The sequence below is a fragment of the Lissotriton vulgaris genome, chromosome 8, assembly GCF_964263255.1.
Source record: "Lissotriton vulgaris chromosome 8, aLisVul1.2, whole genome shotgun sequence".
Taxonomy (NCBI): Eukaryota; Metazoa; Chordata; class Amphibia; order Caudata; family Salamandridae; genus Lissotriton; species Lissotriton vulgaris.
The window spans coordinates 877,423,996-877,450,351 of NC_141696.1; the positions used below are offsets into that span (position 1 = coordinate 877,423,996).

Consider the following 26,356-nt stretch of genomic DNA (forward strand, 5'->3'; position numbering starts at 1 on the left):
CTGCCCTTGCAAGCGACCATCCTTGTGTTTGCAGCCAATCACAAGGGGTCACAAATTGCGAGCTGCCTAATGAATATTACTTATGCACATCGTTCTGCAACCCACTGCAAATGGTGACTTTGTGTACCAACTTAGTAATACATAGGTTGATTTGCAAAATCAGATTCCAATCACAAAAAGCTGGTGTGCAATGCGCAACCACTTTTTGGGAATTGAATATAAGTACATCAGGCCCCATATCGTTAAGGTACAAATATATCACGTTAAGTATAGTAAATCTATACTTACTTACTTAACTTAACCCCTTCCACGTGGGGCTAATTCCCCGCGGTGCGGGAGGGAGGGGCTGTGCGCAGCGGCGCGGTTTTCGTGATGAGCCCAGCTCGTCATGCTGCATAGTGAAGCTTCGCTCATGATGAGCAGAGCTCTTCACGACTCTGCCCACTCCCGTAGAACGCCCGCACAGGAGGGTAATTAGCCCCACATGGGCATCCCGCGGCAGTTATGACGAGCTCAGCTCATCATGAGCACAGCTCTACTGTGACTCATGACGAGTTGAGCTCGTCATAAGCGTCGAAGGTGTTAAGTTTCTTTCACAGAGTTTAGGCCTGGATATGTAGCCCTCACAATATGTTTTCTTTAATGATCTGGTGGAGTACTACCCAACCTATGTGGTCTAGGTACCAGCTTTGCATTCTCTCTGTGGTGCAATTAAAAAACATGTTATATAAATATAAAAAGAACAATTGTTCTTCATTATTTGTTTTTGATTTATGTATGCTGAAAAGAGGCAGAGCAGAAATCACATTACAATGCATATCAACACAAGGTTTACTACAGTATATTAGGAATGCAGATCTCCATTAGCAGCAAGGTAATACCTATTATTTTTTTACTTGCATTCTCCATGACTAATTTCCTCTAACCTTACACAAAAATTAGAAGTACTCAGCGGAGGCTCCACTCTTCCACATGGTACACCACACCCACTTTAATGAATCATTTATTAAATCATTAGGGGAGAAAAATTATCTTGTGGAAATAAGATATTCTGATTCCTTCTACTGTGGACCACTCATCTAGGTCCCTAAGCCATTTTTTGACCTAGAGGGTGTACGGTTACCCCAGATTTTCAAGTTTTATTGGATCCTATATTTTTGCTGTCTTTAGAACTCTTTGCACTTTTCCCTTTCTCGCCAGGAGTAGAGAATGTATGTCCCCCAGTTTAAACACAGTTGAATTTGTTTATTCTAATTGACACATTTAACTTAACTATTAATCTCCTTTAATATGGTGTAGAAAGGGCACCCAGGGCCTGGAAGTTAAGTGCCTTGAGTGAACTGTAGAACCTACAGTGCCATCCACAACAGTAGCATGGTAAACCTCACTTCAGACCTTCTCTGTGTATCCCGACAGCTGTCACAATAAACTAACCCCCAGATTCATGAAGAACACATTTTGCGATTCCTTAATAGCGAAAAATACCGATTTGCTATTAAGGAATAGCAAAATGCTATTCATCAAGAAATCCATTCAAAAATAGAGATTTCCAATAATTCCTTAATTGCGACTCGCAAATTGCTAGTCGCAATGAAGGAATATCTCCCCATTCATTCCTATGGGCCTAGAGGCCCATAGGAATGAATGGGAAGACCATCTCAATTTGCTAATCGCAATTAGCGAATCGCAAATTGAGATTGCGATTTCAAGGATGCAGGGGTGTCCAAAGGACACCCTGTTGCACCCCTGAAATTGATGTGTGCACATATGTTGCGCACACACATGCCCTTAGGGCATGTGTGTGCGCAACATGAAACTTTAAAAAATGCACTTTAGTGCATTTTTCAACGTTTTTGCTATTTACCACGTAGTTTATCTTCGCAGTAAATAGCGGCCCCAGATTGCGAATTCGCAATTTTTAAATGGCTCATGAATTGCATTTAAGGAATCTCAAATGGAGATTCCTTAAATGCAATTCACCGCAATTTAGCGATTTATATAATTGCGATTTTTGCATTTGGGATGATGAATTCCAAAATGCAGAAATAGTGCTCGCAAAGGGCCAGATTCTTAGAATCTGGCCCTTTGCGAGCCAAATTTACTTTGATGAATCTGGCTGAATGTCTCTGGCTCAGCTCTATAAGGTTTGTTTTCACGCCCAAATTTGACAAGAGTGAACTTAGTTCAAAGCACCGATGCTTCAATGTAAAAGACAGATTTGTGCAGCCCTACCGAACCCCAGCTAACACAGAGTTGAAGTGGCGTCACTACTTTTGGGTTACTAACAGTCCCAAAACAGGGATCATGGGATCCCGTGGTGATTAGAAACAAACCTTTTTTGTTAGATTCAACAACACACACACAAACTGCGCGAAGAAAAGGACAATTTAATGAAAAAACACGTTTATTTCAACAGGTGGATGATGTTGCTCAGCACATCTAAAATATTCACTCAGAATACAATTAAAAACAGCACAATTGCATGTTGTGAACAATGAGAACAAAATGAACGTTTCTGCCATAATAAAATATCATCTAAAGACCTAAACCTACTTCTGTGAGCTACTCTAAGTGAGGATGGCGTAGAATAACTTGCATCTAGATTTTATATGAAGAATGAACGCCCTGCATACCTGTTTACAACCAAATGCTGTAATTTTCAGTTGTCAGGGAGGCCGTGTTTCCTGCGAAAGGCAAACATGCGTCCCATCAGCATCAGCTCCTTCCATACTCAGACTCGATGTCAGCTTCCAGCATCTCTGGCAGGGAGAATCTTCTATGGCAGCATCTTGCGTGATAATCTGTGGTGAAGGGTCTCTTCTAACAAGTGGTCAAGTGGCAGTCCTTTTGAACTATATCATTTCTAAGATTGAATTTTCAACATCACTTTCGGAATGTCCGGTATAACGAATGAGCATCAAGATGCTAATCTAAGATGCATTCTTTTAACCCCTTCGATGCTGATGACGAGCTCAGCTCGTCATCACCCACGGGTGGCGTGTGCTGATGACGAGCTGAGCTCGTCATGTAACGCGGAAAAGTGAAAAAAGCCGTGCAGCGCAAAAATCGCTGCAGCAGCGATGCGGTTAAACAAATTGAGGAGAAATACAAAAATTCAGACTGTACTGCTTTGGCTCTTGTTCTTGTTGGACCTTGAAATTGAGATAACAAGGAGCATCAGGTATCTTGCTGATGTCTATATGTGAGAGATTTGAAACTCCCACGGGTTCTTGGAATGAGAAGGAGGAACAACATCTGTATCAAAAGCAGACATGCTGATGATCCTGCAAAAAAACAGAAAATGGAGCCTCGGTCTACTTAAAATGGAGTTGAGCCTTATGTCCTTAATGTCAGCAGCAGGGCAAATCCTGCAGTAGGACCTGTCAAACTCACCTTTTGGAGAAGAGAAAACCTTCCTTTTAAATAATAATAAGTCAGGGTGCACAGTATATGGAACCTAAATTTGAGACATGCCAAAAATTAATATTGCCTTCTCTCTACAGTGACGAGGCCCAAACACATATTTTCAGTGTGCTAAATGTCTTATGTAGAAAAACAGAGTATAGGTTAAAATACTAATATTGCTAACTTGAGACAGCGACCAGTTAGAAAAACTATTAAACCACTATTTTAATAATGATTAAAGATCCATTTAAATGGCGATGGCATATTTTTTAAAATATCTTTTATTGAGCATTTTGTAACCAACAATAACAGTGTATGAACAACAATCATACTAACCCCCAGCTCCGCAGCGAGTGAGCATGTATTACTGGCGTGTCACAACTTTGGCCCTGGAGTGCCCTGGTCCCCTACCAGCGGGATAAAGTCCCCCCCATCAGCTTACCATGGCACCTCCCTCCATAGGCATCCGGATATCCCCCATATACCTCCAACGATGCATAGCTGACCATAGAAATCAGGTTCCAAGGTCCCACCATCCCTTTCACTCCTCCTCATGTTCCTGACATTGGCCCCAGATCTTCACAAACTTCTGGTGGCACCCCCTCAGCTTGTGAATAATTTACTCTGCCTTTCGGCATCACTGTATAGAAGGCCTCCATTCCTGCACTGTCAGGGCCTCCACTCTCCGCTAGTATCGTATTATGTTGTACCTCACGACCACCGGGGCCCTTTTCCAGAGAATAAGTGTGTATCTGTTAAAAGTCACCTCCCCACAAGATGCACAGGGATATCAACTGGGGGCTGAGCACCCGAGGGTCTCCCACTACCAAAGAAATCTTGTGCAGTATGCCCGACCAAAACCTGCTCAGTCTCGGACACTCCATATAGCGTGTAAGAGAGTGCCCAGTTGTCCACATCCTCTCCGGCACTGGTCTATGTCAATCACACCCACTGCGTGCAAACATGTGCTTGTGAAGTGGGCCCAGTGAAATAGTTTCACCTGAATCAGGCTCAGATAGTTATCTACCCAGGGTATCTGCATGTAACCCCCCATTCACCATCTTCAATCTTACACAGGTCACTCTACCTTTTCTCTCAATGACGGAGGAGGGTTCACCATTCACAAGGATTGTGGAGTATATTAGGGAAATAATGTGCGTATGTAGGAGGGCCCTCAGCACCCTGTACTGCAATGGGTTCTCCTCCTGAAGGCCCTGTGCCCGGTCAATCCCACGGTTAAGAATTGACCGAATGTGCACAAAGCACAGGAACTGGCCCCTGGACAAATCATATTGTCTCTGTAGTTCCTCAAAAGGCAACCATTTTGCTTCATCTTGTAGATCCTCTAGCTTAGAAATGCCCAGCACATCCCATTGTCAGCGCACTGTCACCTCACGGAACTACGCCAGCGTGCTGGAGTCCCATAGTGGAGTCTCTAACGTCACTTTGTCTGGGATTTTAATACATATTAGGTAAAGGTAACTTTTAGAAAGTCCTCCTTTTACTTCCTGAACTGCCAGAAGGCTATCCCCTGTCTGGTAGCTGAAGGATCCTGCTTTTTTCCTACCAGTCTCTGGGTTTGTTGTAGGTAAAGTGCCTGCCTCAAACTAGATTTCAATGTAATATGTGGGAGGACGCTGGTGATTTTCCTATGACACACACACACACTGACCTCAGAGCCCAAGCTTAGTGTGGCTGATGAAGTTCGCCATCTTGAAAATGTCATGACATATCATTTTGGGCCTGTTTGCAGTGGGGCAAGCAGGAACTACTGAAAATATGGGTACGGTTGGCCCCGGAAACTTTTAACCCATTGGTTAGGGCACAGACAGGAGGCATCACCACCCACTAGCTGATGCTAGGCATAAATGTGGCACCCTCAGGCATCCACTTCAGAAAACTTTCTGGACCTGCAGAAGATCAGAAGAGGACTGGACCTGCTGTGTGTGACCTGAGAGAAGCCCTGTAGAACTGGACCGTCTTCCTCTTGTAGCCAGGACAAATAAGTGGACTCCAAGGACCAGTTGGCAGACCTCCAGTGTGGCTACAAGGAGACAACAAGGTGCAAGAGGCCTTCTGGAAGCAGTGCTTAATTTGAGCCACTGGTTTCCGTGCTCACCACTGGCACTTAATTGTCAACACCAGCACATGGTGATTCTGTTTGTCTAATTTAGAGACCAGCACAAAAACAGTTGTTTATTAATTCAATATACATTAACAATAATTAATCCCTACCACCATAGCCATTATTATAGCTTTGGAGGCTGGAATAGTCTGAACTGTCACATATGTACCAGTGTGATCTTTAGTAATCAATCAAACCTTCATATGATTCGAAAACTATTTTCGAATTACTCTACTTTCTGTGTTAAGCATTAATAAGGAAATACGCATTATAACTAATAGGGTTACTACAAGCCCAGAGCATCATAACAATTTTAGCTACCCACATGGATTTTTGGAACCTCATATTTTCCTGTGCCTCCTCCAAAAACGTACAGGAACCTATCCATCAGAATATCTGAATATTTGTTATAGAATTCCACTGGAGTTGGTCCTCACCCAGTCTTTTCTCCATTATTAGTGCTTTCAGCATTGCAAATAACTCATTAACTGCTTCTGACTTCCTGCTCTATAATAGTTCTATTGGGTAATTTCCCCATCCTGCATCAGCTACCCCATCCTACCAAATGAGATGATTCCAGTGAATAGAGGCATGTGAAGTAGGTATCAAATACTTGATTTATGCCTTCATGTTTGTACATGTTTTAATTATGCATGTCTGCTGCGCTCCTCTTTCAGGAGTGAGGACATCAACTTACTATGGAGCCATTACAGAAAAGATTTCCACTGCAAACACACTAATCTATTCAGTAAACCCACCAATTTTCTGTTTTAACAGTTAATATCATTTCTTGTGTCATAGCACTTTATACCAGATAGTTTCCAGTGTTATTACTCCACCCTCACAGTACACAATTTGCTTTTTCTAGAGTCTGCCTTATTTCTACTGTCCTCCCTAGTATATAACCCTTTATTACCACCATAATGGCCTCCCATTCTACTACAGTAGAAGTACATGATCCCAAGTTAACTTCAAAATAGTGCAGTAATTCTGTGGCAAGCTCAACCATGAACATAACGTCCAACAATTCATTCAGAGGAAGCATTTAGAAAAGAGCTGTAGATCTGGCATACGTTCTAGCATAGGCAACTAAAAACAGAGAATGATCAGGGAGCATCCTACCTCTGTAGAATCAAGAATAGCCCACCTCAAGTAGGAGTAGGGGCTTGGCGGTGCGGGAATCACCGAGTCTACTCTAACCTTCCTTATATAATAAAGTGGACCCGGAGATCAAAGGAGCCAAACAGTGGCCACTGTAATTCAACATTGCTTCGTTTCATATATTTTACCCATAAGGAAGAAAACATGATAGCAGATGGCCCATATTTAACATACATCTCATAACTTGGAGTTCCTTCTGGAGGAAGCGGGTAGGCTGCCTCCAGAAGGGAGTCCTCTGTACATACGCAACAACATAACTTTCGGAACTTACTACTGACTGGCATATTTTTACTTCAGGCAGACAACAGTGGGAGAAAAACACTCACCTCACTGGCTTGGCTTTTGCAAAAGTCAATACAGACAGAAAACAGCGCACAAGTGGTGGATGATCAGTCCACCCTTACCCGAAAATGTTGTTCTCTTCTGCAGACGTAGGCAGGAGTCCAGATCCAGACAGAGACCCACTAAAGGTGGCACCAGCGGGACGGAGTCAGGTGGCCCAGACCGTATGGGGAAGACCGTGTGCAAGACCTCTGGTCTACCGGACTCAAAATGGTCCTTCGGGTGGGGTACCTCCGTCGGACTTCCACCACGGGCTCTCTCACGACCACCGGGCCAAACCTACGTCTCCGTGGTGTACCTATTCAGGCGCCATTTGTAGAACCAAGAAAAGCCCACCTCATCGAGGAGTAGGGGTTTGGCGGTGCGGGAATCACCCGAGTCTACTCTTACCCTCCTTATATAAGTCCATTGTTCAATCAGGGCGGTGTTTGTAGTTGATGACCTGATCAAAGCGGTGTTTGTAGTTGATGACCTGATGAAGGCGGTGTTTGTAGTTGATGACCTGATCAAGGCTCGGCATTCAGGCCATTGTTCAATCAGCTTGATAAAGGCTCAGTCAGTCAGACCATTTTTCAATCAGCTTGATCAAGGCTCAGTCAGTCAGACCATGGTCAAGATGACCTGATCACGGCGTCAAGGATGTTTACCAAGCAGGGAGCAAAAGATGAAAAACAAGCTTCTTTACACAGGGCGTAGGTGTCTCATGGCTCTCTGTTGATGATTTGGTTAACTGTAAAGAACAGGGGGCTTGGGTATGTGATAGTTATTTTAGCGTCAGTAGAAATGGAGGCTGTAGGCAGGGTTTTGTCGCGAGGGTAACAAGACAAAATATTGAATTCAAAATATAGAATTACCAAAATATCGAAGAAAAAATATAGAATGGACAGAATATAGTGGTGAAAAATATCGAATTGAAGGTAATTAATTTAATATCGAATAGTAATTTTTACCCCTACGCTATCCAACGCTTTCCCTACTGTTGCACTCTCTGGAATGGGAAGAGTAATTTTTACCCCTACGCTATCCAACGCTTTCTCTACTGTTGCACTCTCTGGAGTAGGAATAGTAATTTTTACCCCTACGCTATCCAACTCTTTCCCTACTGTTGCACTCTCTGGAGTGGGAATAGTAATTTTTACCCCTTCGCTATCCAACGCTTTCCCTACTGTTGCACTCACTGGAGTGGTAATCGTAAATGTTATATTTATTATTTAATTAATTTCAAATTACTTTTAAGACATTTTAAAAAATTCGATATTTTGACTAACTATATATTTTTTAACTATATTTTTGACTCAATATTTTTGTACTTACCTGTTTGTAGCTAGAAATTCAATATTTTTGCATTCTATATTTTTTCTTCGATATTTGGTAATTCTATTTTTGTGAATTCGGTATTACGTCAGTGATCCGTCACGAGATGGCAAGAAATGGAGGAATGTAAGGAAATTATTAGGACCTAGTAAAAACTTATTTTCTTCACCTTGATAGTATGTGGTGCTGAATCTGTCACCAAAATATATGTAGCACAGATTCTAAAGCATTCCCCATGAACCATTGAATTAAATGAGCAAGCCTGCTCTCTCCCATATTGCAGCCACCAAATAGCCACCTAGTCCATGTCATATAGGGAACCTTTGGTGTCCTCTACTTAATCCCTGTGCATACAGTAACTTGAAGATATAGGTCTAACTTATCATCCATAGTACGATTAAAGTCTCCTGCCCAAATTCTCAAAGACCCTTCCTGATTTGCATAAATCCTCACAAAACTTTGGTAAAAGGTACCAACATCAACATTAGGGGTGTACATATGAAGCAATACTATGTCATTACCATGCAGCATGCTTACCAACCTAATATACCTACCCAGGGGGTCAAATGCTATTTGACAAGGGTGTTTTTATCAATAGTGCCTCTGCTGCAGTGTTCTGAGAAGCCCAAGACACCCTAAATAGTGACTTTTTTTTACCATAAAACCAGTGGATGAGGGGCTACATTTTCTTGTTTACATTTGTGCCTATGGTGCCTTGCTACTTGGCCTCTCAAGAATGGGACTGTCAAAGCCAACCAAATTAAATGGGTTGTGTGTTAACCCTTTCCCAGCTGCTGTTGGCCGTTGCGTGCACTACCTCGCTGGTGCTGCGAACGTCCGACGTGGTCCCGCCCACTCCGCGGAACCGCTGCACTGCCGTGAAATAACGGCCGCGGCTAAAGTGTTAAGTATTGCTAATTTTTTCCCTCCCTGTGCTCTGTACCTTCCTTCTTCTAAGAGATGAATTTCATGTACAAAGGTGGTGTGAATCCTTTTTTGACGTAGGAATGCCCACTTTCCTTCTCTTATGATGGTTATTTATCTCCCTGACAGTCAAACACCCAAATCTAACATCTCTTCCTCCTCATGTCCCTTCTGTATTTGCTGTTTCACAGTCCTACCACACCAGCCCCGTTCCAGACATTCCCCCACAGAACTACCATTATGTAGAGATATTGGGGAGAGGGTGTAGCCTTAACGCTACAGCGGTCGTCCGTGAAGCTGAGGAACCGGGTTCAAGTAACGGCAACAACACTCAACATCCTGTGATTGTGGGCAAATTACTTATTCTCCCTGTGCCTAACAAAATAAATGTGTCCATCTGTAAGGAAACTGGTGCTCATGTAAAGCACTCTGATACCATCAGGTCTAGTTTGTGCTATATAAAACTCTACAAAAATTAAAATATACCCACTTGTGATAGTATATTTACTGTGTTCCACAACTTTATTAACATGTGTAAACACTTAATGGCATGTATTTACTGTAGAAAATAGAGTTTTTAAAACGAGTTCAATAATGTTCAGTTTAACATGAAGAAGTGTTCTGCATTTACATTTGCATTTACAATTTAAGTCGCCTTTCCATATGCTCTGAAAGTCTGCTGTCAGCTGTGTTCTCATAGTTTCATTAGCTAGAGAAAATGACTGTTGATGTCAGTACTAGTTTCTTGATAGTAAGGCCTGAGAATAAACATCCTGGCAAAAAATATTCATTGTGTATCAGGAATGAGGAATGTTCAATGTTGCGGTGTTGGACTTTGCCCTTTTGCAGGGGCATCTCTGAACGATTTGCCTTCCTCCTGTAGCTCATCTGACATGTTGTTGGTGGTTTTATGACTGCGGGCACTTTTTCACTACTGATCAGTGCTAAAGTGCATATGCTCTCTTTTGGAAATTGTTGTATGGATTAGTGATTCCAAGATTGGATTATTTGACTTACTTGTCAGACCATAGTATAGTGCACCATGTGTGCCCAGGGCCTGTAAATCAAATTCTGCTGTTGGGCTTGCAGCATTAGTTGTGCCACCCACAGAAGCAGCTTGTAAAATGAGGCTCAGGTCTGCCATTGCAGAGCCTGTGTGCAGTCTGGGACTGCCATGTCGACTTGGCAAATGCACCCACTTGCCAGTCCCTAAACCTCTGCGTTTCTTCACATTAGTCTCCCCTGAGGTAGGCCCATGGGCAGGGCGCATTGTTGTAAAAGGTAGGACATGCCCTGATGTGTGTGGCATGTCCTGAAAGTGAATTACAGCCAAATTCGTTTTTCACTATTGCAAGGCTACCTGTTCCCATAGGCCAGAATGGGCAGTTTGATTATGACATCTTATAATCCTAACTGACCCAGGGAACAAGGTAGAAATTCGAGTTTAGAATGCCTGAACTCAGAATGTAAAAATACATCTTTTAGTAAGGGTGATTTTAGTAAGGGTGATATTCTGTGTTTGAAAATACCACTTTTAGAAAGTAGGTATTTTCTTGCCTAATCGTCCAGGATGTCTCTGCTGGGTTTGTGGATTCCATGACTGGTTTGTGAGTAACAGGGGTCTGGAGAGGGCCTTTGCTCCAGCAGTCGGATGGGTCAGGGCTGGGCTGAATAGGACCTGCATTGAATAGAGAGTGGGGGCAAAAATTTCCTTTCACTGATCTGAGCCCTCATAGAATAGAGAGTAGGGGGAGGAGATTTCCTTTCAGCTACATGGGCCAGGTCTGTTCTCAAACAATGCTGTCTCCTCCTCCTGCCAGGAAGCTGCACCCAGGAGGACAGAACTGGTTTTGACTTGGTACAAACACTCTCCGCCATCAGAGAACAAAGGATTTTCCAGTATAAATATTGGCGCCCAGACCCCAGAACTTTAGATCACTTCTGGGAATCAAGACGGACCTTTGTCAATGAGAGAAACCAAGGAAGCTGAACCAGTGCTGGTTGCTGTCTGGGGTTGGCCTGAAGTGGTTACTCATTTCCAAGAAAAGGGAAAAGGAACTTTGTGTGTACTTTTATCATCTTGAGGAAGATCTCCAAGGGCTTGAAGCTGAACATGCCTCCTGTTCAGAAGTCTCAGAATCATGAAGACTTCACCACCAGCTCCCCCAGAATCCCCTTGCTGGAAATTCTATCTGCAGTGAGGTGCCTGTTGTTGTTTTGGGCCCTCTGAAGACTGCGTGTCGCTGGAAGCGTGACACATCGAGAAAGAAGCGCGTTGCCACCGCAGCAGTTGCTGTTGCATCGCTGAAGAAGCGGGACGCCACTGCAGCTGTTCGCCGTTGCATCATCCAAGAAGCATGTCGCATCACTGAAGAAGCGTGTTGCCGCCACAGAGGTCCCTGTCGCATCACCGGATTAGCGTGTTGCAGGGCCTGTCGCGACTCAAGAGTACACTGAGTCGCCGCATGGCCATCGGGCATGCACGTATCGCTTCCACGTTGTCGCATCGCATCGAGGTGCCATCTTGTAGCATTGTCCCCGGGCTGCAGTAAGAAACAAAGCATCAACTGCCCACACAGTAAGGAAGTGACGCATCACCTCCCCTGCGCTGCAGTAAGGAAACAACGCGTCCACTCCCCTGAGGGTAAGTAATGGCGCATCAACTTCCCTGAGACCCTTTTGTTTGTATTGCGTGACCCATCCCAGATACTTTAAGAGTAAAGTGTCGCGCTTACCATCTACATTGAACTAAGCTATTTTCTACCATTTTAAAGACTTATTTTTTACATCGAGAGATGCCGTATACACTATAGTAGGGGAAGCTCCGCCCACTTTCCAGCCATATGTTTGATTGTCTGCAATCATAAATTCTGCATTATGATTGGTTTTTGGTTTGTTAGTCCCGCCTTCTGACGGCCATGTCGTCATTTCTATTCTTCCGAGGCTATCAGCCCCTTTACTTAAAAAAAGTTTTGTTTCCCTGCCTCTCCCTATTCCCTCCTACAGTCCCTAACTTCTTGGACCACAACCAGCCCCCCACCTCCTCCCGCTCGTGCCTTCTTTGATGCCCACACTTCCATTGAAAATGCAATAGGTCTCCCATAAAATACGAGTCCTATTGCATTTTCAATGTCTGTTTGTCCAGTGATTGGTGGATAAATGTGCACTATATTTTGCCTGACATGTCCTAATAACATGCGCAATACGAACGTCTCTCTTCCGCATGTGTGGGGAAGCATGTCACCATTGTCTGTCACCGCAATGGTACTGCGGGTCTATTAGAACAGAGTGATAGTTATTCTGCAGCAGCTCTTCAGCCGCGCCCTGCCCGCACCAGGTTACAGACGACTTGCGCTGGAGACGACATTATATCGCACAACGCCATTATGGGGAAGAGGGAGGATGGTATAAGGGAGCTGTGCCAGCCATGTTAGCAGTATCGAAGGGCGTGGGCGATAGTGGCACGTCACTCCTGTTCTGTCTTAACAGACACTTTCACTTTCAAGGTTGTGCGAATCAAGGGGCAGATGCAGTCTTGCTCCCGGCTCTGCCTGTCCTCCTCGCGAGGGCGTCTAAGCACTTGAACTCCCGATTGAAGCTTTCATTTGTTTTAGTGAACACACTTCCTATGCTGCAGTTAGTCATCAAACAGGACACGGGGCTGCCATCATGCGATGAGTTTACTGTAGTAACGGAGCCACCCGGCCCGTTCACGTACGCATACACGCACGCATGCACCTCAGGGGCAGGGTAGCCCCTGGGTATAAATAAACGGCCGGAAGACCGCTCGAGGTCTTTGGCCCTAACCAGCAGTGAGTGTCCGTGTCATCATTCAAAAGTATAGCCAGGCCCCACTACGTGGCATAGGTGTTTCCCCCCGCTTAGTGTTCCAGACACTACACTGGAGACGAGGCGGAAAATCACCCACGCCTCGCCACGCAGCGGTGCCCTACATCTTGACCCCGCCTGGAGGGCTCGCGCCTGTCGCGCTTGGGCCCTCGGCGCTAGTGTCGCTGCGTGCACGCATTCAGGTGCACGCCGTCTGTCCTGTGCCAGGCCGTAATACTACAGGTGAGCCAGCGCCTCTGCCCGGAGGAGGCCTGCGGCCCGCTGCGCTGCCCGGCCCTTCCCGCGGCCCTGTCTTCAGTGCGCCCGTCTTCGCACCCCTGAGCTGTGCACCCTCGTTCTCAGCACCGGCGTGCGCTCCCCCAGTCTGGCAGGCGCACCGGAGGGATTTCACCGGCCCTCGCGCCACGCACGCGCTGGAAGCGCTGTTAGCTTTGGCTCGCACACGCTTGCATCACGCCGGCACGACAGGCCCTGCGTTTCCTCACGCATCGGGCGGACGACAAATTCTGATCGGGGGAGTGATCGGCCCTCAGACGCACCTCGGCCTTTATGCGCCCTGAGTCACGCCTGCAGCCCCAACCCTCGGGCCCTGCCAAGAGCACAAGCGCCACCACAGTGATCGTGTCTGCACCCATTACAGGCCCCGTGTCACCTGGGGGCGGAGCTCCACATTCCTCGTATACAGGACCAGGTCATCGCTGCGCCTCGGCCTGCGAGTCAAATACAAATTACAGTGCCACAGGATAGTGGCCCACCTCACTCCACGTCACAGTCCTACGTCACAGGCCGCGACCGCGTGTTCGCACACCGCCTGCCATGAGTGTCCAGCCTGCAGATGGCGGAGCCACGGCTGCGGCTCCTGCGCAAGCTCAAGCACCACTGCATACCGGACCTCCTGCCACTGTGCCGCCTCAAGCCGCTGGGACTGCTGCGGGCACTGCAGCGGCCGCTGCGTTGGCCCCCACCCAGGACACGGTCTAGCAGCGCCCCTTCCCCCGTTCAGCGAACTCGCAGATCCATTCACGGCTGCTGCAAGATGGCGCCTGTGGATTGGGCGACTGGACCACTACTTTGTCGGAGTTCGGGAGACCGATGGCAGGGTCAAGCGCTCTTTGCTCATGTGCTATGGTGGCGATGAACTCTACGAGCTCTTCGAGATGTTGCCAGACAGAGGTGGTGACCACGACTACGACGCCGCTGTCAGAGCACTAAATCTATATTTCGACCCCAGGGTGAACCCTGACTACGAATGGTTTAAACTGCGCTAGGCGCGGCAAGGCGAAACGGAATCCATCGACACCTTTTACGCATGGCTGCGGAAGCTGGCTCTAGCCTGCGAACTTCCAGACCAACGTCAGGAGATACGGGCACAACTAATCCAAGGTTGCAGGTCAGTGCAGCTCAGACGCCTCATCCTCAGGCAACCGCGGATCTCCCTGGATGAAATCCTCGTCCTTGCCAGATCGCACAAACTTTCCAACGCCAGGGCTGATGAGATGCAGGCGGCCCTCGACCGGCCTGGAGCGGCCGCGAAAGTCCCACATGTCAAGGAGGAGCACGTGGATGCGATTCGGCGAAGGCCGCAGTCTCAGAGAGGGAATGTCCAGACGACGTCGCGCAACTCATGTGGTAACTACGGCATGGACCACCCCGCTGGGGGAAAATGTTTTGCAAAAGGCAAAGTCTGCTCCAATTGTGGAAAAATGAACCACTTCGCGAAGATGTGCCGCAGCAGCGGCAGCCGTCGCCCTGGACCGGGTGGGAAAAGCCCCGCACAGGCTGTGCGACAGCTCTCGCTAGAGGACCCCGGTCCGTGCAGCGATGCCTCCAGATCGGCGTTTCGCCTCGAAGACGATGACGATGACGTCTTCTTCGTCTCCTTCGTAGGAAGAGAAGGTTCGAGAAGAAGGCCGCCCCCGATGTGTGAAATTTCCATTGCTGGGTCGCCCGTACAAGCGCTCATCGACACGGGAGCATCGGTGAATGTGATGGATAGCACTCAATACGAACAGCTGTCTCCGCGCCCGCCATTATCACCATCGAAAGCCAAAATCTATACCTATGACAGTGACGACCCGCTTCCACTACGGGGAGTGATCGAAGTGATAGCTGCCTGCAATGACCAAGAAGTCAAAACGAAGTTCCATGTCACCGGCGGGAGGCGCGGCACGCTTCTCAGCTGCCACACAGCAGAAGATCTTCAACTGGCGTTCTTTGCACGGCAAGTGCATGAGTTGCACGCGGACACAATGCTGAGAGACTTCCCGGCTCTGTTCAGAGGACTCGGCTGCCTAAAAGGAAAGACATTCAAATTGCACATGGACCCCACCATCAGACCAACTGCCCTTAGACACAGAAGAGTACAGTTTCACCTGCGGCCGCAGGTGGAGGAAGAACTGCGAAAGCTTGAAGAGTTGGGTGTCATAGAAAAGGTATCAGGCCCGACGCCATGGGTTTCGCCTTTGGTGATAGCCCCAAAGCCGAAACAGCCTGGCGCTATACACCTGTGCGTGGATATGCGCCTACCCAATAAGGCAGTGAAAAGGGAAAGACAGCTGACGCCCACAATGGACGACATAGTAGCGGACCTCAACGGCGCCCGCTGGTTCTCGAAGCTGGACCTCAACGCCGGGTATCACCAGCTCGAACTACACCCGGACAGCCGCAACATAACTACTTTCTCCACTCATGTCGGACTTCGGAGGTACAAGCGTTTGAGCTTTGGTGTGTCGTCGGCTGCCGAAGTATTTCAAAACGCCATTAGAGAGACCCTCTCAGGACTGCCTGGAGTCATAAATCTAAGCGATGACATACTCGTCTTCTCAAAGACCCTAGAAGAACACCAAACGCACCTCCGAGCAACCTTGCAACGCCTGGCTGATCATGGCCTCACTTTGCATCGGGACAAGTGCTCCTTCTACAAGGAGTCCGTGGATTTCTTTGGATACATATTCTCCAGGGAAGGGCTCCAAGTTGATCCGAAGAAAGCCGAAGCCATCCGAGCAGCACCCAAACCTACATCGGCCACGGAAGTCAGGAGCTTCCTAGGGATGGCCACCTACTGTGGCCGTTTCATCCGCGGTCTGGCGTCCCTCTCGGAGCCGCTACGCATCCTTACCAAATCAGGCCAACCGTGGGCATGGTCTGCCAGAGAAGACGAAGCATTCACGGCGATCAAGAACGCGCTGATAGACGACAAAGTCATGGCCTACTTCAGACCCCACCGACGCACAGAAGTAGTCGTTGATGCGAGTCCCGTCGGTCTCTGGGCTGTCCTCATGCAGGAAACAGAAGCACACGAGTGGGTACCGACAGCATATGCAAGCAGGGCTTTGACAGCAACTGAAATGAGATACGTCCAAATCGAACGTGAGGCGCTAGCCATCAAGTGGGCATGCCAGCACTTTCACCTCTACCTGTATGGCCATGAGTTCAAAGTCGTGTCAGACCACAAGCCCCTGGTGCCTTTGTTCGCAGGGACGGCCAGGCTAGCCCCCTCCTCGGATCGAAAGATGGGCCGTCCAGCTTCAGACTTACCGTTTTGAAGTCATTTACCGGCCAGGAGCGGACAATCCCGCTGACTTTCTATCACGACACCCCGGGACCAGTGCCACAGATCAGGGGTCGGCAGACACGGAGGAGGTCGAAGAGTATGTAAGAATGGTGTCACAAGAGGCTTGCCCGACTGCCCTCACACTAGAAGCCATCGGAAAGGCCACGGACGAGGACGAGTGCCTCAACAAGGTGAAAGCTACGCTGTCGAATCGGAACTGGAAGCATTTCCTGGACGGAGTCAGTGCCCTCACAACCGCAGAACAGCAGTCAAGGCAACAGATGTGGAGAGCCCAGAGCGAGCTCAGTGTCGGGCCCCATGGAGTGGTCCTCCGAGGGACGGCGATAGTGATTCCCGCCAAGCTGCAGATGGAGGTTGTGCGCCTGGCCCACCAGGGCCACCAAGGTGGGTCGAAAATAAAGGCAAGGCTACGCAGCAAAGTGTGGTTCCCCGGCATGGATGCGGCGGTAGAAGAAGAAATACGCAACTGCCACTCGTGCACCATAACAAGTCAGGACCCGGCTCCTCACCCAGTGATAACTGAGGATCCGTGTCGTGAACCATGGTCCAAAGTCAGCATGGAGTTCGGGTCCTTCCCGGATGGACGACATACCCTTGTATTGATTGACTCCTACTCACGGTTCCCCATTGTGGAGGTGGTACCCTCCACTGCGTTCACACATGTGAAGAAAGCCCTGGAAAAGGTATTTGCCATGATGGGCCTGCCAGAAGAGATGAGATCAGATAACGGCCCGCCCTTCCAGGGAAGAGACTTTCAGGCTTACCTCGCTGCACGCAGCATCCATCACAGGAAAATCACCCCACAGTGTCCCCAGGCGAATGGGGAAGTCGAGAGATTTATGCGGACTCTGAATCGCGCGCTCCAGATTGGGGTGGAAAAGAAAGAGGATGCAGAAGAATGTCTGTCTCAATTCCTAAGCGCGTACCGGCAAACGCCACACTCCACCACGCGTTGTGCCCCGGCGCATCTGCTGTTCAAAGAAAGTGCCAAGGGACTGTGTGCCGACCGCGCCGGCGTGGTGCCCACCTCGAATGAACCAAAATGCCACCCAAGATCGACGAAGACGCACCAATGACAAAGCCAGTCAAGCCCGGAGAGCCCAGACCAGGTCCCTAGTGGTCGGTGACAAGGTAGTCCTCAGAAACAGGTACAGGCACTCAAAGTATGACCCTGCTTTTGAACCTGAAGTGTGGGAGATCGTAAATGTCCAAGGCACCATGGTATCCGCGACCAGAGGCACGAGAGCTGTGACACAGAACGTGTCATGGTTCAAGCGCGTCTCTCGAGAAAGCGGAAATATCGACTCAACATCCGACGGAGCTGAAGACGAGGATCACGGGCCAGTGGGCAACGAGTCATCGACAGGCCCACGAGAAGAAGAAGGAACAACTCCGCCCAGGCCTGAACCGGACAAGACCACCAGTCCCGAGAACATCCCAAGTGGAATCCGGAATCCCCCAGAACGACACGAGGAAGTCGAGGACACGGAGAGCCGTCAAAGCCAAAGGTATCACCTCAGGCCAAATCCAACTCCTAGCCAGAGACTGAGAGACTATGCATGGAAGATGGACTCACCTAAGTGATTCCCATGGCCGGGACTGTTGAATCTTGAGTTTGGAGGGATGTAGTAACGGAGCCACCCGGCCCGTTCACGTACGCATACACGCACGCATGCACCTCAGGGGCGGGGTAGCCCCTGGGTATAAATAAACGGCCGGAAGACCGCTCGAGGTCTTTGGCCCTAACCAGCAGTGAGTATCCGTGTCATCATTCAAAAGTATAGCCAGGCCCCACTAAGTGGCATAGGTATTTCCCCCCCTTAGTGTTCCCGACACTACATTTACGTCGCCAGCAAGTGATGCAAAGAGGTGTCTGATTTAGAAGCTGCTGCAATAAGACTGTGATATGCTGCATTGCCTGGGGTTAGGAACTGTAGTTAACGTCGGGCAAAACAAATTAGATCGGATAAAGATTTGTGTGGGATTTGTAAATATGTTGAATGGATGCAAATCATAGGGGGGCATGCTACAGCGGTGAACAATATGACTCAGTCTTTCGCTTCTCACCAAAACCGTTGACTTCCTTGTCTAGAGCTATGCATTAGACCATTGATATTTTAGGATTGCACTGGGGTGGGGGTTTCATCACCTCGGTTGATATGAAGCATTTTATCTCCTGAACAATTACCAGCTTCTCACTGATGTCAGCAGCGAGCCTTTAACGCGCTGAGATCATTGTAATGCTCTTTTTTGCGACCCTGAACAAGATACTGCCCAAATCTGGAAAATCTGCTCACGGGTCCGTTCAGGATAGTTTTTTGCTGCACGCTCACTTTTCGAACGCAGAAAGGCAATTAGTCTATGATCACACATCGCCAATTTCCAGTAAACAGCACCTAATGATAGCAGGCATGTTTTCATGTCCATAGCAAACTCCCATCAATGTCTTTAGCCCCTCGCTGACATTGCTTGTGTACGCTGCGCCATCCTTCTGTTTCCCATGTCACAAGCAACCTCGAGTTTCCCTGCGGCTTTGTAACCTGCTGGCACCCCCACCTCCATGAAGCTAAACTCAGCTGGTAAACACATCAAGCCTTTATCAATGAGATTTCTACCAGGGCAAATCTGTTTTGCTGCTTGTGCAGCATAAACCTACCCGATGGCAAGGTTGCTCAGTGAGTTTATACTTCTGGAAACCAAGACATCGCACCCATGTCAGTAAAATGTTTAGTATTCAATGTTATTTTCAGCACTTTGTAATCATTACCATCTGCAAACAGGAACAGACTGCTCGGTTCAGTATCTCCCAAACGTGAACAAACGCTTCTCTCCAAAGCTATTCAAGTGGGCATAGTATTCTTGAAGCTTACTTAGTAAAGTGCAAGATCGGGCAATAACTTTTCCCTTCCATTATCTTTTATGGAACTCATCATAGCATGTCCTTTATTGCGCCTTGACTGATTGTATAAACTGCTGTTGCAAATCCATCTCAGACTAAAATGTAGTCAACAGCAACTTTTCATTTATGATTTGTATTATGCTACATTATATGATAAAGCATGCACTTGTGTAAAAATACATGAAAATTGCACAAGCTGGGTCTACAGTTCTAAATGCAGGACTCTTCAATATGTGGGGGAAAATTGTCACAAAGCCCAAATTACTAAAGCACTGTCCGTCGTTTATTTAAAACAATATATCGAACATTTGGTATTATTACTATCATATTTTCATAATACACTAATATGGCGAGACCGATTGGCATGGCCAATGCTCGTTCTAAACTTGTGTGGTTTCTATTTGTAGTGTTTTCACTGTATGACTGTATGTATTCACAAATGCTTTACACACTGCCTCTGAGATAAGCCTGTCTGCTTGTGCCAAGATACCAAGGGGGTGCGCAGGGGTTATTTTAGAAGTGTAGCCCCTTACCCTGACTAGAAGCAAGGTTCCCTATTTGGACAAATGTGTAAACCACTGCCAACTAGAGACCCCCATTTCTAACATGCAGTAACTGTCCAAGTTCTGAGGGATGTAAAAGTATGGTAATGTTGCAAATGCACAGCACAAGAAGAGAATTGATTGGTTCCTGGTGGTGTGGGAAGAGATATGATTGTTGCTGGAGTTTTATTGGTTTTAATTAGTGCTCACACTGCTTAGAAGTTAAGGCAAATTAACTTAGACTTTGAGGGGTACAGAACTTTCTGCTTCCTTTATTCTTACAAGTATGAAGGCTCATGTTAAACACTTGGTCCAATTCTGAAAGTCTTCTGCTGACGTCTTTAACACCTTCTCGCACTTCCTTCTGACTTTCCTTGAGACCCTATTCTTCTAATCATCCTTATTCTAAACTTAGAGGCACGATTAGACAGCTCTAGAACTTATTCACGTTTAAGAGAAAGAATCAGAGTTTCTTTAAGGAACACCAATTCCTATTTCTCAATTATTGTGTGGCTGAGATTATTTCATATCTCATTCTCGAGATTAAACCTACTGCAATATTTCAACTTGCCAGCTATAAGTCTGTATCTTTTCAATATCCTTTTGATATGCATATATAGTGGTCTAGTTATTAATTAGTAATAACACTACTTAACATCAAACTCAGATTCATGCCCCTTATTGTTGGGACAAATGGGTTTCACAAAAACTAGATTGTTTGATCATTGTTAACTCCCTTTATGTCTCAGTCAACTTAAAAAGATCTTTCATATGAGAGATTGAAAATCACGGAACTATGCGCTCTCACCACCATGCACTGCAATGTTCCGCAATCTCAAAATAACACTTATAATATACCCTTGGACATATATTCCTGTGCCCATGCTTGAGTCATCCATCTTGTCTTGAGAGGAAAAATCATCATGATCGTTTGTCCTCTCCCTTTCACCTGCAATTCCAAATTAACTATGAAGCTGATAGTACACTAAAACATATAGAACAAACTCTTGTATTTCGACATGTCAACTGGGACTCTGTAGAACACCAGGTTAACACATAGTCCAGCACTAAGTTAGAGGCGTCCAATAACGGTGGCAAAATAAAAATAAATGTTAACATCTTAATCATGTATACTGTAGACTATGCAGTGCTACTATCCATACACCCAGTCATACTGTGAGAGATAAATGGAATCACACCACTATTTTGTGAATGTTGTCTTAGCAAACATATTCACTTTGAAGCAAGTTCATGCTTCACCCTTTGCTCTGAATGCTTCCTGTCTCCCAGCATAGTCACTTCCAGACCAGACTCTGATTAAGGCCTGCATGCCAACACTCACAACAGCACATAATCTTTATTAACCTTCCCAAAAATGGGCTAGATAATGTAATAATGTGATGAATCCATATTTACAGATCACATCTCTACTGGACTATCCAGTTCCCATGAATACAACGGTCTAGCTCACTCAATTTGCCTTTAACTAATGTTTATTTAAAATCTGCATCTCTTCTCTTTCTAGAACAAGTAATTTTTTGTCCCAGATCATCTTGAACCATACCTATAATCAGTAGCACAACTAACCAATATTTGATTTGAAACTGTAGGATAAACATCACAATTTAGAGAGAGTGACTCAACATGGCAACCACCACTAATGGGACACCTCTAATACGATAGTAGGTTCCTACTTTAGTGACAATCATTGTTACAATCGTCACTTCTTATCCTATTTTTTTTTCCATTTTCCCTGAAGGATCGAAGTGCAAGACTCTACGGCCCTAATTATGAGTGGGATGTATTTTGGTGTAGGCATACTGTGGGACTGGAAAAAAAGGACTCTGAACAGAATTACCACACCTCAATATGGCTTTTCGGAGATATTTTCCCTAGAGTCGGGATTAAGTCATGGAAACATAGCCCTTCAACCATTCTCCCTACCATAAGCTGTTCCTAGATGTACCCATACTGATGAACCTGCAAATTCAAACAGGCTTCCATTTCTGATATCACATTTCCTTTACTATAAATGGATTAGCTTTGCAGTCTACGACATTATGATGTTTTAAATATCCATAAATAAGAATCTTACAGGATGACCATCTATACCATCACACTTTTACATTGCGCCAGAAGGAACAGCTTAATTCTTTCCCTGCACTTTTCCAATGTTCATATTTGTTGCTAATGGTGAACACCACTTACAGACTCTAAATATACATGATTGATGAGTACAGCTCCCTACTGTCACTACACCCTCAATATGTGCCCTTTAATCTTTGTGCTTGTATTATCATTTATCGCTGTGCTCATTATAGAATCTGAGTAAACCTGCTTTAGGTGACAATTCATTCATGTTTGGACTGAGCTAGACTCCCATGTCCTCTTCCCTTCAACTCCCTGCCAGTTTGGACTGTTCACTCATATGGCATAACTATATGATTTTCTACCTTTGTCATATGGGCATCTCTCGACCTTTAATGGTTTTGTCCTAACCACTTGGTGTGTTCTAGACTCTTGACTAAAACCTTTGGGGACATTTAATCATTATGTCCCATGTATCCTTTCGAATGCCGCTGGATGAGGTCAGTAAACTTCTCACAATTTCACTGTTACAATAATTGTGCACCTTCTTATATTTCCACTTCTACCTGTCACTCCGAAATCAACACACCTTTGTATTATTACATATCATTTGTGAGTATTCTGAATTATGTGGTCATTTTATGCTGGTCTAACCACCATGTACCTTTAATTACTTAACTTACTGGCCTCACGCTGATTCTTAAACATTTTTTTAAGATAACCCTCTAAGCAGAGACATTGGATTACGAAAATAGGTATCAATTTCCATATGCACTTACTTACCAGCCCAATTTGGCGATTTTCACATGTAATGAGCTCTGATTAGCTTTTTCTTTTCAACTATTCATAAAGCTGGCTATGTCACCTTATCCACCACTACTAGAGTAGTGCCTTGAGAAAATGAAGGTCCTTGTTATTAACTTCATTTGGTATAATCCAAGACCTGATTAGGACTAATAGGTAAAAACTGCTGCCAAGCTCCATTTGGGACTATCTTGTAGGGAGATGCTATTTCCACCTCTTTGGCATCCTCCATTTTTATTGAAACAGCTATGCAGTCTTTGATGTCACAGCAAGCCTCACTGGATGACTGAACCTACTACCACATTTGAGGTACTTCTTATGATTTAGCTTCTAACTTTGAGGTCCTTCAGATCCCTTCTATCTCCTTAGTATCAATTCTTCTTTTACTACTAGAAACCAATACTTTCTGTTTCTAACTAACTATATTGCCTGCAAACAATTTACCCTTGCATCACTTACTCACTAGTGTCCTGCACGGTGGCAATAATCAAATGACCTATTTGGTCATGGGAAGCATATGGACTTAATACACACTTTATTTCACCAGTGACATTTAATCTGCTTCACAGTGATTTCAATGGGCAACTGAGTGTGACTGTAAAAGAAACATGGCTTTTGTGTGTTAAACAACGTGGGTACTCACATGATGTACAAAAGTGTGCTAGATACATTAACCTTGGAAACTGCATTTGTACCAGGTCTCACAAAAAATTTTTTTTGACTTGGATAGCCTTAAAAATATATTTTCTTAAACAAAACATATATTAACCGGAACAAGGACCAATCACGGTCAGCTGAAGAGACAACCATTTAAAAGACATCTAATTTAAACTTCTTATTGACGTTACTGGGTGAATATACAGATTTTAAAGAAGCGCATTTGGATCTTTTGCTAACATTATGTGTTTGTTCAATTTACTGAATCATCTTCTCACCGAGCAGAGACAAATTGATTGACTGGGTTCCACTGAGACCCGATGAGCATTGCATTCTTCCACTACTACAGTTTCAGTTTGCTTACAGGTGTGCTCAATAGCACAACACTTTAGAGTAATTTTTTTTTGTACATTTGTGTACTGCTTTATAAAGGAAAGGCATCTCTTACATCCTCTAACCAGAATGGAACACATTTTCTCATATCCCAAACTAGATAATGGGCACCATTTTTGCAATCAATGGGCCAGATTCACAAAGGTAAACTGAGATCGTAGTCTAACTTTATGACTTTCAGTATTCACAAAGAACATTTAGGAGTAGTAAAGTTAGCCTTTCATCTCAGTTTTGGTCTTAGTGAAACTTAAGACCAAAACTTAAGTTTAACTGAGACAGAAGTCTAACTTTACTACTCGTAAATGCCCTTTGTGAATACCGAAAGTCGTAACGTTAGACTTTGTCTCCATTTACCTTTGTGAATGGGGCCCAGTGTCCTTAGATAATCAAAATACAAGGCATTTACAAATTCAAATTTTTCTGGTAATACTGAACTCAAGAGTGCCTGACTGACAAAAAATAAGGTCTCCAGAAAGTTGGAAAAAAGTAAATGACCACAGAATGACGTTTTTCAGCCATATAAGTATTCGGTTTTTAACTTTGTCTTTGACCAGAATGTTTTCCTCAAACATTTGTGGTGATAATCCACTTCATATTTTCAAATGGAAGTCTAACCACTGGCAATTGCCAGGGGTAGCATTCCACCCATCGTTCTTTTACCCACCATGCCACCTCAGATTAGGCACAGCTGTATGCAAATCTGTCTTGGTTGCAGAGACTCAGCCACTCTGATGGAAGACTGTATCATTCAATTTATGTGACTCCTGAAAACTTCAAGTAAATCTGAGATCGCCATGAGAACGACCGGAGAATATCAGGTTTAGATTCATACAACAAATCTGGCAGGACTCTATCATAAACTTTAATTCTCATGTTGTGCTTCTCTTCCAGCTCTAAGAAATAGCCTACCGATCGTGCAACGCATTCTAAAACTGCTAAAGCTTTTGAGCTGAGTCTGGTGGCTCAGTGGACTAATGCGTCCACTGCAGATCACAGGTCCAAATCCCGGCAGGCCTACTCAGCCTTTCATCCATTTAAGGTTAAAAAAAATGAGTTCCACTGAGTTGGGTAGCAATAAATATCTGTTATTCACCGCCAAGATGCCTAGGCGTGAACAGGCACCTTACAGATACATGTTATGTTAACAATCGAACTTTCTGAACAGAAAATAAGTCTGCTTACCTTTCTATAAATCATATGACACATGGCGACTCGCAGCTTCATGCCAGTCCGAAGAACTTGATAATAATACAGATGGTGCATTACGGCCAAGAATAGCGTACATATGGACAGAGCTCCAGCGTTGATGTATGCATTAATCATGGACGTTTTGTTGCTGGGGTCAGAATTCTCGAAATACAGGATAATGTTTCGTAAAAATAACGGTTGCACTACTTTGAAGCCCTCCTAAAAACAATAGGAGAAAAGATAAAATTAACATTATACTTTGCCAACTGCTAATCAGTTATCTAAGCAACAACACTTTGAAGCATGTTTTTAAAAGCCATGGGTTCTCAGGTACTCAAGTGTGCTATTACATGCTCAAGACAAACAGGTTTTAAAGCATTTGGGGCCATATATATGACACATTTTTGCATGCGCAAACCGGTTAACGACCCGTTTGCGATTGCAAAAACTAATCGGACCCAGTACAAACCCTATTTAGTGAGTCACAATTTATTTGCGACTCGCGAAATAGGATTTGCAACTCGCAATTAGGAAGGGGCGTTCCAAGGGCATCCCTTCCTTATTGCGACTCGCTACCCTATGTTAGAATGTTTTGTGACCGCAATTGCAGTTGCAAAACACTCGCAATTTACTGCCCTCTTCAGGAGGGTGGTAATGCACTCGCAAATGGGAAGATGTCCCCAGGCCACCGCTTCCCCTTTGAAAATGTAGGGCAAAATATTTTTTAGGGGCAGGCAGTGGTCCCAGAGACCACTACCTGTCCCTAAAATGAAACGAAAATGTTTCATTTTTTCCTTTTTTGAATGCATCCCGTTTTCCTTTAAGGAAAACACTCTGCAGTAAAAAAAAAAAAATAACCTGCTTTATTGAAAAGCAGTCCCAGACATGGAGGTCTGCTGAGCCCAGCAGGCCACCATACCTGGGAGGGTCAGCCATTCCTAATGGGGTCGCAAATTGCGAGTGCCTCATGAATATTGATGAGGCATGCAATTTGTGACTCCATTGGAAACTGCAAACAGTGTCTCTGACACAGTTGTACATAGCATTTAGCGACTCTCAAATTGAGACTCGCAATTGCGCACGAGTCGCGA

General features: G+C 45.4%; 1 protein-coding gene across 2 annotated transcripts in view; it reads right to left on the reverse strand.

The window, feature by feature from the left end:
- Positions 1-26,356, reverse strand: part of ABCC4 (ATP binding cassette subfamily C member 4 (PEL blood group)) — a 1,668,368-nt gene that overhangs the window by 1,309,988 nt on the left and 332,024 nt on the right. For both annotated transcript variants that reach the window (XM_086934802.1, XM_086934803.1), the window contains exon 4: positions 25,260-25,484. In XM_086934802.1, the coding sequence (XP_086790928.1) occupies positions 25,260-25,484 (225 nt within the window). The remainder of the gene's footprint in view (positions 1-25,259; positions 25,485-26,356) is intronic.